This window comes from Leptopilina heterotoma, unplaced genomic scaffold, assembly GCF_015476425.1.
Source record: "Leptopilina heterotoma isolate Lh14 unplaced genomic scaffold, ASM1547642v1 Lhet_24, whole genome shotgun sequence".
In the NCBI taxonomy this organism is placed as follows: Eukaryota; Metazoa; Arthropoda; class Insecta; order Hymenoptera; family Figitidae; genus Leptopilina; species Leptopilina heterotoma.
The window spans coordinates 3,273,385-3,285,444 of record NW_025110956.1 but is presented as its reverse complement, the minus strand read 5'-3'; the positions used below and the strand labels follow the sequence as shown (position 1 = coordinate 3,285,444).

At 30.6% G+C, this 12,060-nt stretch overlaps 1 protein-coding gene across 8 annotated transcripts in view; it reads left to right on the top strand.

Moving 5' to 3' along the window:
* Positions 1–10,571, top strand: part of LOC122502831 (lachesin-like) — a 351,041-nt gene extending 340,470 nt beyond the window's left edge. For 4 of the 8 annotated variants that reach the window (XM_043613113.1, XM_043613107.1, XM_043613108.1 and 1 more), the window contains 2 exons: positions 9,714–9,900; positions 9,990–10,571. In XM_043613113.1, coding sequence (XP_043469048.1) covers positions 9,714–9,728 — 15 coding nt within the window. In that variant the 3' untranslated portion in view covers positions 9,729–9,900; positions 9,990–10,571. Of the gene's footprint in view, positions 1–9,713 lie in introns of all 8 variants that reach the window. The other 4 variants (XM_043613114.1, XM_043613112.1, XM_043613110.1 and 1 more) reach the window with 2 other exon arrangements.
* The last annotated feature ends 1,489 nt before the right edge of the window (positions 10,572–12,060 follow it).

The following is a 12,060-nucleotide window of genomic DNA, read 5'->3' as shown; positions in this document are numbered from 1 at the left end:
GATAATTAGACTAGTTAATTTGACACCAACAATAATTCATAAACTTTTTTATACATAAATAGTTCGTTATACTTTGTACATTTTTGTAATATTACATATATATTTTATGTATACCTACACCAAATGAAAAAAAATAACTTTCTCAAATTTTCATCTAAAAATTTTGAGTTTTGTGGAGAGTTATGAAGAGGAAAAGAAAAATATCAAAAAGCATTTTTCTCAAAAATTGCTAGATAGATTTTCAAAACTTCAAATTTAAAATTCCAAAAGTTTTTGATTTAAAAATTTTTTAAATTTGTTTCTTTTGGTCAAAATTTTTCTTTTATCACATTAACGCCCAACTCGTGAAAATTCTTTGGTCATTTTCAAGCTACGTAATTATAAATAAAACGGTTGACAATTTATACCAGAGGTACATTTTCTAAAGGTTTTGGATGTGCTCTTTCCGATTCCGGTGTCAAAAATAAATTTCGTCCAAACCAAAATTAAATATGGCGGTTTTAATGTCAAAAAACACAAAAAAAAATAGTAGATTGTGCAACGAGTGGAGAACAAGGGCGATTTCTCGCGAGCTCGAAGTTTGCTGCGCAAGCGTAGCGCGCGCAGCAATCGAGCGAGCGAAAATCGCTGTTCTCCACAAGTTGCACATACTATTTTGTCCAACAACTGCAAAAAATTTTTTTTATGAATAATAAATTTAAACTATTAATTTTTCAAAATTTTAAGTTGACTTTACTCGTTATTTATCGAAATCAAAATATTACAATGATGTTATAGCAATAACTGAGAGTGAAACAAAATCTAATTTTGAAAAAAAATTTTCAAAAAAATCTGAAAATTGAAAAAAAAAATTTTGGAAAAAAATTTTTCAAAAATGAATGTCTTGAAAGTGTCCCCAAAGATCCCCAGAGTGTCCTTAAAATTCTGTTCCTAAAATGTTCTAATTCTAATATAAAATAAAAAATCGATTAATCAATTTCTCATTCCACCACCAGTGGGGAAATGACTTCATTTCTCCACTGGCCAAACCACCAGTGGGGAAATGTACTACATTCCTCCATTGGTGCCTAGCGTACAATAGTTCTATTTCCACGAAGGCGTTGGACAAATTCATTTTTTCAAGTTTGACATTTTTTTTCACCTTGAAAAAGTGTAAGAATAAAATTCTACTTTCAACCATCGGTGCATAAAAATTATACACTTTCAAGAACCGTAAAGTAGAATTAAAAATTTCAAGATGGCGGACCAATATGGCGTCAAATCTAAAGTAAAATTTAAAAATTTTGGGCAATATTGGTCAAATTGCCCAAAAGTCAATGGATTCGCCTGAATTTTGTTACTCGGGGGTTTTTGGGGTCGCTCATTACGAATATAAACTTTATTTTCAAAAATTCAAAATGGCGGATCCAATATGGCAGACGAGTTTTACAAAATTTCATCGAATTCACTTGAGACTTGTCACTCGGGGGTTTTTGGGGTCGCTGATTACGAATCTGATGTTACTTTTTCAAAATTCAAAATGGCGGATCCAATATGGCGGACTTATTTTTTAAAACTGATCAAATTCACTTGAAACTTGTTACTCGAGGGTTTTTGGGGTCGCTGATTACGAATATAAACTTCATTTTCAAAAATTCAAAATGGCGGATCCAATATGGCAGACGAGTTTTACAAAATTTCATCGAATTCACTTGAAACTTGTCACTCGGGGGTTTTTGGGGTCGCTGATTACGAATATGAACTTCATTTTTAAAAATTCAAAATGGCGGATGCAATATGGCGGACTTATTTTTTAAATCTGATCAAATTCACTTGATACTTGTTACTCGGGGGTTTTTGGGGTCGCTGATTACGAATATGAACTTTATTTTCAAACATTTAAAATGGCGGATGCAATATGGCGGACTTATCTTTTAAAAATGATCAGATTCACTTGAAACTTGTTACTCGGGGGTTTTTGGGGTCGCTGATTATGAATCCGAAGTTAGTTTAAAAAAATTTTAAATAACAAATATTTGTTAAAAAGATTTTTTTTGTCTCTTAGCCGCCTGTTTAGACGTTTACCAACTCTTACCACGCGGAGGTAGACAAATTTAAGAGTCTTTTTTTTAATTTTTAAATTTTTTTTACTTTTTTTTACTTTTTATTTTTTTGTTTTTTTGTTTATTTTTTAAATTAATTTTTTTATTTATGATTTGTTTTTCTCAATTGATTAAAAACTTTTATTTTCTAAACTCTTATTTCGGGGGTCTTATTGTCTTTAGTGACATTTTTCGAAGCAACTCTTGCAAAAGTATTTTTTACAAGCCTTGCAAAACTTGTATGTTCTAATAACACAATTTTGCTCAGAACATATTTTTTGCGTACTTTTCTGGCATGTGTCGTGAGATATTCTACTTCTTGCAGTTGCTTTACTGATATAATGCTTGGAAATCAGGAGAACAAATTCCTTAGTTCCAATCTTTTTACTTTTAGGGAGTGTGGCATTGTATAGTACAACCGCATTCACGATTGCAGATTGAATCAGTCTTATAAACGAAACCCAAGTCCATCGCTTTGACCGAATACTTGGCAATACATTATTGCAGTGTGCATCGTGCAGGTCCACCTCACCCATAAATTTATTATAAATGTGGAAAACTTTTGGAAAAGGAATTTCCACTCTTGATCTTTCTTCTGCATTATATCTTTCTAAAGGCATGAGAGGAGTTACTCCTGCAGCTGTGGAAAGAATTGAAACTTGCTTTGAATCCATAATACTGACATAATTTATCCCACTGTTTTTGTCATGTTTCGCAACAAACGTTCCTCGAGAAGATTTTTTATCAATGACGTTTTTTTCACTCATTCTATTTTCCCTCACAGTGCCTGTTACACGCAAACCTACATTTTTTAAATGTAAAACAAGGTCAGGACTGGTAAAAAAATTGTCGAAATAGAGATGATACTCAGGAAGACTTCGCGGACTTGTATCAAGAAAAAAATTTTTTAATAAAAGCATGACTACTCGAGTACCTAAAGTACATTTAGTTAAAACGTCTCCAACTTTTAAGTTTTTCCCGCAGTACAAATCTAAGTCTAAAAGGTAACCATCTTGAGTACAAAGACCCCAAAATTTTAATCCAAATCTGATCGGTTTACCTTTAATAAATTGTTTCAGACCAGATCGTGCATAAGACTTAGCCATCATTTCGTCTACAGCCATTGCGGTTTCAAAATACCCATATGTTTGAATATTTCTCCGAAATATTTCAAGAATTGCCCTAACGCGCCATGCTTTGTCATCATAGTTTGTGTCTTTAGATTTAGAAAATTTTAGTTTTGATTTGATTTTTTCAAACGCATTACGTGACATTGCAGATGCAATAAAATCACAACGTAAAAAGGGATCAGTCGACCAATAATCTCTTTGAGATTTTCTTTTGTTAATAGCAGTGAGAATGTTGATCCCTAAAAAAGTATTGAAGTCTTGCATAGATAAATCTAAACCATTTTCTAAAGTTGCTTCTATTATATAATTTTTAATTTCATCGGAAGAAAAATTTTCAAACAGTTCTACTGCAGTTGAATCCTTTATCGTTTTCTTATTAACATCGCTTAACAGAACCAAATTAAATAAATTACCATTAGATACGTTTTCACCATTAACCCAATTATATTTGTGGGCTGCTTCTAGTTTACTTTGACCATCTGTATAACCTTTATAAGCTTCTCTAAAGAAAATTTGTGGTTCATCTTCATATGCTTCTGTTTCAGAATCTGAATCATCCGAACTACCAGAATTGAAAGCATTCGGTATCAATGTAATGTCATCGTACAATTCGTTAGAGTCATCAAACTCGTATTCTATTTCACGCGTGTTTGACTTTTTAGCACGTTTTGCTTTTGGCGGCATTTCTAAAAACCCAACCGTTAAAAATCAATAACTGAATGCAACAACTATACACAAAAATGACAATATCGTGCTGTATGAAAAAGCTGCCTCTCTTTAGGATAAAACAAAAAAATAAATAATTTATGCCATTATAAAGGGCCAGAGAAACATAACGTATGTAAAAAATAATATTCCTATTATACTTCAGATGCAACCGTGGACCACCAATGGCAATTGCAGAATGTGCATATATGTATCGCCTACTATATATATAAACAAGTGCTTTCTTTCTAATTACACTGAAAAAAATGATATTGTCGATTTTGTCATACGAGTATAGTAAGGTATTATAGATGAAAGAGCAATACTGTATTTCTGTTCTTCACATACATATTACTGTCTCTCACATACACATGGCTGTTCTACACTCCATATGGCTGAAACAGCAATACTGTATGTCAGTTCCATATACACCAATATAATATCTGAGAATTGGTTATATTTATATCAGTACCATAAATATATTTTTCTCAGTTTATCTGCATAAACAACACCGAGAACCAATTAAATGAGTTTTCCAATTTTGCTGTCCGCCAAGAGATTCAAAATTATCTCAAAAACCCCTGAGTAACAAAATTTAAGTCAATAGAATGAAATTTGAAGATTCTTGTCCGCCATATTGCATCCGCCATTTTGAATGTTTGAAGATAAAGTTCATATTCGTAATCAGCGACCCCAAAAACCTCCGAGTAACAAGTATCAAGTGAATTTGATCAGATTTAAAAAATAAGTCCGCCATATTGCATCCGCCATTTTGAATTTTTAAAAATGAAGTTCATATTCGTAATCAGCGACCCTAAAAACCCCCGAGTGACAAGTTTCAAGTGAATTCGATGAAATTTTGTACAACTCGTCCGCCATATTGGATCCGCCATTTTGAATTTTTGAAAATGAAGTTTATATTCGTAATCAGCGACCCCAAAAACCCCCGAGTAACAAGTTTCAAGTGAATTTGATCAGTTTTAAAAAATAAGTCCGCCATATTGGATCCGCCATTTTGAATTTTGAAAAAGTAACATCAGATTCGTAATCAGCGACCCCAAAAACCCCCGAGTGACAAGTTTCAAGTGAATTCGATGAAATTTTGTAAAACTCGTCTGCCATATTGAATTTTTGAAAATGAAGTTTATATTCGTAATGAGCGAGCCCAAAAACCCCCGAGTAACAAAATTCAGGCGAATCCATTGACTTTTGGGCAATTTGACCAATATTGCCCAAAATTTTTAAATTTTACTTTAGATTTGACGCCATATTGGTCCGACAACTTGAAATTTTTAATTCTACTTTACGGTTCTTGAAAGTGTATAATTTTTATGCACCGATGGTTGAAAATAGAATTTTATTCTTACACTTTTTCAAGGTGAAAAAAATGTCAAACTTGAAAAAATGAATTTTTTTTTGTGTTTTTTGACATTAAAACCGCCATACTTAATTTTGATTTGGACGAAATTTATTTTTGACACCGGTATATTTTTATATGGTTAATTTTAAAAAATCCATCAAATTCTCTTTGGTACTGAGTGGTTTTCGGAGTATCTAAATGTAAAATAAAAATCGGTTAAAAATGATTATTTTTTATAACCGATTTCTAAATTTTGTTGTAATCTTCACTTGTCTTTTATCATATCCAAAGCTCATTAAAATTATCCAGTAATTTTTAAGAAAAATACATTTTTTATTTTGCTTTCTCCCTTAAACTCTATCAGAACACCACCGCTACGTCTATACCTTCAAGGTAATTTCTAAATAAATTTCTAAAGATATTAAGGGGACATTCCAGTTCAAAATGTCAAAAAAATCGATTTCTTTTTGTTTTTATATTCGGATTTCTTATAGTGTCAAGAATACTCTCCTAAAATATTATTGCAAAATTCAAAGTAAAACAAAAGTTATACATCCTTATTCTTCGCCATGTCAAAGATGTTTTTGTATGCGGATAAGCAATCGAATGATTTAAATGTTTTCTTATTTGCATTTTTTAAAAAAGACAAACAAAAATGTATTTGGTGTTGCTGATCACAAATTAGATATCAAATTTTCAAAATTCAAAATGGCGGATCCAATATGGCGGAAAAGAAAATTTTTTGATTTTAATTTTTTTTTCGTTTAATTTTTTTTTCGTCCACCATATTGCATCCGCCATTTTTAATTATGAAAAAATGATGTCATATTCGTAATCAGCGACCCCAAACCCCCCCCCCTGTAACAATTTTCAAGCAAATCCAATGATTTTAAAAAAAAATGTCCGCCATATTGGATCCGCCATTTTGAATTTTAAAAATCTGATTCTATATTCGTAATTAACGACCTCAAAAACCCCCAAGTAACGATTTTTAAGCAAATCCGATGATTTTTTTAAAAAAATTTCGAAACTTATGAACAAAAACTTAAAATGCGTTTTTCTCAAAATGTCTTTTTTTGATCTGGAAAGAGTGATATCTCGAGTTCTTCTGAAGCGATTTTAAAAAATCAAACGGCTTTTGATTCAGCGTCATCATGTCTATAAGTGGAACCTCAAAAACTGGAAAATTTCCAACTCCCTTTTTTTATAAAAGAAATTCTGAATATAAACACCTTTTTTTGAATATTTTGGGGGAAAAGTACTCTAAAAAAAGGGGGGGGAGAAAATTCCACTTTTTTGAGGTTCCACACCTAAAGAAATATCTAACGAAGAGAATGTCACTTCGTTTTTGGTTTTATCTGTTTTAGAAAGTTTGAAATCGATCTTACCACTAAAAATGGGCATTTTCGAAAATGACGTATATCGCCGCCATTTTAAAATAAAAATAAAAATTTTTTTTTACAAATTCTTAAATAAATTATTTATTACATGTAAAAAAAATTTCTTAAATAAATGTCACAGTTATTTTAATAGGATATATATTAAAAATCCTTCTTTTTGCCTGTTTTGAACTGGAATGTCCCCTTAAACAAATTAATATCAACAAATTTAGAGGAAGAATAATTAGGATTTAACCAAGTTTTAGTGAATGTAATAATATCATAAATATAAATATCTGACGATTTAATAAGAGTATATAGTTTAGTATTTATACCTCGATATTATTTTAATAATATAAATTTATAATTTTAATGTCTTTGTTATTAGAACTGGAATGTTGTTTCTGTAGACAAGTTGAAGATTCTTCTCTTCTTTTGCAACACAATCCTCCGTTTCTTGATATCTTTGTATTATCTCTGCTGCATTAGAGTTGGTATATATTATTATTATTATTTATTATTAGTATGGAGTAAACTTGCTCCTGGTTTTTATAGGACGATGTAACACCTGCGTTCTTTCATCTAAACGAAAACAAGTTATTTTATCAATGTCAAAATTTTCAATTAACATTCTAATAGGATCCCTAATTTTATCAATATCAGAAATCTCAGGTGTTTCAGATGCAGAATCATGAGAATAATTGTTCTCAGGAAAGTTGAATAATATTAAATTTTTCTTACGTGCTTCACGACGAGACAACTCTGCCATACAAAAATGAGTGTCACTTAATTTGTTGCAGTATCAGAAAAAGTAGCGCATCGCTTAAATTTTAAAAGCCATTTTCGATTTCATTAACTCGATCTTCAACTGTATCCATTCGGGATTTCACAGCAGTGAATTTGACCGATGTATCATCAATTTTATTGGATAAAGTATTAACGAAGAATTAAATGCCTTGAAAATCAGCCTTCATGTCCGTTTTATGGTTATTCAGGACTAAAGTTATTTGAGCACCAACAGCCTGTGTAATGGTAGTTTAGAGATTTTTTATATTAATAGAAATAATTCTCTGTTCATCTAAAGAAGATGTCGACTTTGAAAAATTCCCGTCAGAGTTCTTTTTAATTCTATTAATTTAAGGACACAGTCTTCTACAGACTTTTTACATTTACGACAAGCACAAATTTTAATTTCATGAAACGAATCGGATTTTCCTTTTTGACAGCTAGCCATAAAATCAAAGCAAATGAGAGTTACACTGTAGATTGAAGTAGTTGAAGTTTATTAACATGTTGGTACCATTTACTTGGATTGTTTTGTGACAAAACGTTCGCCACTTGTTTGAATTCATTAGATTGTTTAAATAATTATCGTTAGTATTTCTTTTGAGGTTTAATTGGTTATCGAATATTGAATTTTGACGGTTATTGACTAGTCGCAAATTATGAATTCGAACGAGGTTTGAAGGCGATATTGTAGGTATGACCATAGGAGACCGACCGAGAGAGTACGAGTGGACTAGGGCCAGTTTAGTTTCCGTGCTGATTGAAGAAAGAGCTTCACGCCGACCCTTTTTGTCATTTAATTATCGATATTACCTAATTATTGTAATTTAATTGATGATGTTTAATCGTCTCTTTATCACAATACAATGGTCTGATAGGGAGCAGATGAAATAATCTCTTCCAATAATATCTTCCGTACGTTTGGCGTCTTCTTCCATAAATGCAGGAACAACCAGTAAGTCATTCCCACATTCTAAACAGTGAAGTAAACCATTCCGCATCACGTAATTATCATTCAATACATCTTCATGTCAAGTCTCTTAAATTAACTAATTTCAATTTTTTAAAAACGTCTTCGCGTATTAAGGTTAAAACACTGTTATTGTCAACGAGAACTTTCAGGGTCTCACCTACCACGACTACCTCTTTATCTCTATCGAGATGAAAATTCATGTTATTTACTACTATTTTTGCGGTCTCCTTCTTCCTCAAAAACGAACGGGATTTCGAGGATCCACTTTTAATTGTTTTACGATACTCTTAATCTGAACTAATTTTTTCAATTTTAATTTTACAATAAAGTTGATATCAATACAAACAAATACGTAATCAGAAATGGAATGATACTCATCAAATAAGTGATGACACTGTTATTTGATGCTTCGGAGCTTACACGATGACCTTGCTTGAACGCTAATGCCCTCTAATTTTTCGATCATGTTAAAAACATACCATAACGTTATCGTCCTCTGTCACAAAATCGTATTTTAGAACTTTTTAAAGCACTATAAAATAAAAATGCAACACGATATATCAAGTGGCATCCAAAATATCTGTTATTTACTGGTGTTGACAACTTTGGACACCATTTCAAATATTTGAATTTTGAAATATAAATATAATTTTGAATTTTTTAAATATAACTTTCGATTTGTCATTAGATACCTTAGAAACCCCGAAGTAAAAATTCAATTTAAATATGATCATACAAAACAATTTTTACCATGAACTCTTTATCCCAGCTATTTTGACTATTTGAGATTACGAATTCTTTATAAAAAGTAAGTTTCCTGTGATAAACAACCATCTTTTATTTAAACCCTTTAAGAGATTGCAATCTTGTTGGGTTTTTATTTTACAGTGCTCCATTAAGTTCAAAAAATGAGATCATAGATGTTTCCTCATTCTCGAATGAGCGGGAAAGTTTGATGAAATACTCATTGCAATGTTTAAATTAAGTTCTCCATATATTCAAGCATGCATTGTGCATAGGAGAATTTATCCGTTCACACCTCTATGAAATCTTGTAAAATCTTAGTAATTTTCTAGTAACTTCCAAAAATTGTTAGTTCTAACTAGGAAGTTAGTAGCAAGATACTTAAATTTTTATCAGCTTTTCTAATGATGTGAATGGTCACAAATACTTCTGCATGTATGAGATGGTGTAAATATACTCTTACCATTTGCGAACATCTGTTTCAAACTAATTTAAGAAAACATTGAAAATTTATATATCTTTATTAATTTTATATAATTGCACTTACTGTTCAAGTTTTTTCAGGTTTGATTGAAGTTAAAAATTGATCTAATAGTCGACAAAATTCAAACTGTAATAAGACACTACAATACCAGAGTCCAATATATTAATACATGCCGCCAGACATCCAAGGTACAATTTGATGAAACAACTAAACCTATTTGAGGAAGCTGATAATTACTGAAGAACGAAATTACAATCGGTAAATACAGAATAAACGATTGCAGATATAAAATTTATCATTAAGACATGTAAATATCCAATAACAGTCATCTTATTTTGTTCCTGCAGTCTTACACAAAGCTTCAATCAGACACTACTGTGTTTGTTGGTTAGGTCAAATCTGATTTCAATGGAATGTGAGACGCTCTTAAATATGTATATATAGGGAAAATACTGACAAAGGATTCACCTCAAGTAACCAGTAGTGTCGTGAGCCAGCATATGCATTTTTAAATCGTACTTGAGAACTTATTCGTTGATGTAAAAGAATGTGTGAATTTTAAGTTTTTAGAAGTGTGTGGTTGCGAATTTGCTATTTTAATTCTAATGTATCTACTTACCTTGTGTGATGTGTCTAGTAATTCCCACCGTCACATGTAATGTGACTGACTTACCTTTGAGTAAGCGGTCGATGATTAACATCAGGATTTTGGAATCATCGTAGCATACAATCAACATTTTAATTAGAAAGTAATAGTTTTAAAATTTATGGGTGCGCTGATCCCAATCATTGAGCTCTAATATTTGCAGGTCAAATTTGCACAAAGTTTTACGTTTCAGTTGCTTTTGTATGCTGTATTACTTTCCTTTGAACGAAATTCATATCTGAAATATTTTATTATGAATTAAATAAATTTTTTATTACGTAAATTGCCATTAATTGTATAACATCGATCTTTAAAATATAGCTTTTCATAAGAGGGATTAAAATATCCGCATCTAAGAAATAATGTAGGTATTCACATACACGTAAATAAGTAAAAATACAATTAATTATGTCCACATCACTTGAAAATTCAGGGTGTCCTCCATGAATTCTAGAAATTTTCGTCAACTTCAGGTAGATAGTGATTACAATTCGCCTAAAAAATATGAAAGCCACAAAAGTTAAACAGACATTGACTAATACTTCTGATACATTATATAAAAATGCTAATTTCTGTTAGAATTCAAAAACATCTGGAGTGTTTGTAGAATATCCTGAATGACCGGTTGATGCTAAAGTGCTTTATTGAAAATTGATAAAAACAACTTATCGTTTAAAAACTTTTATCCTTACTGAATTCCAAGAGACACAAGTTTACTTCCACCTTTTCAGTAGTTTTGTCATTTGAATTAAACTATAAATTACAGATGTGTCTCAGTAAGATATTTTATTTATAATTCATTTTAAATCATAACCTAATCATGACTATATATTTAGAATAAAAAATTCTTCCAATTATATATTTGACTTTTGTTAGGTATCTGTCCTTTTGATAAAGTCTGCCTCATATTTAAGCATGCGCTCCGTTTTCATAAATTTCACTCACTGACATTAGTACTTACATTGTAAAATAAATATTAGAGTGTTGAGAGTTGATGTGCTTCACTTTTTTTCGTTGGTCGTAAAACATGTCCGATAATCAAATTCTTGAATATCTCATGACCAGATGACATAAAGGAATCAAAATATTAAATGTCTGCATCATTAAATTTTTTAAAATTTTGAGTTTTTGATATCAATTTTTCGAATTCTCAAAAACATCCGGTTGGGGTGATGTTGCAACACAAGTAATAAAATAGAAGTAAAAAGTGCATGAAATCTATGCCAATCGCGTCTAATATCAAATTATAGCTTTTTGAATACAAATTAATCTAAATCTAATGGAAAAAATTAGTTACAATTATATAATAGACCTCTGAAATGTGGAAATTTCACACCAAAAAAATAAGTTTTTTACATTTATTTTTGTATTTTCATAGCTTAAATACTAAAAGTTTTAAAATTTGTTAAAGTACTTGATATATACATATATTTAATCATGAAGCATCAATGAACTAGCAAAAAGTGAGTGTTGCACATTGTTCCAAGAAAATGTTGCATGTAACACAAAAACAACATAATATAGGAAATCACAAATCTCTTTGGATATTTAAAACTATTTGAAAAACAACAATATACTTTTATCCATTTGTAAGATAATTCGAAACAATTCAAGAAATTTATCTCGCAGCTGACAGCACATAAGCGAATCTTACAATAAAATTATCATTCATACATATCGACAAACATAAAATAAATTCAAAATTATAAAAAACAAAAATGTAGGAAAAAGTTATAACAGATGATTTGGTTAGGTTCCTTTGATTATATTGC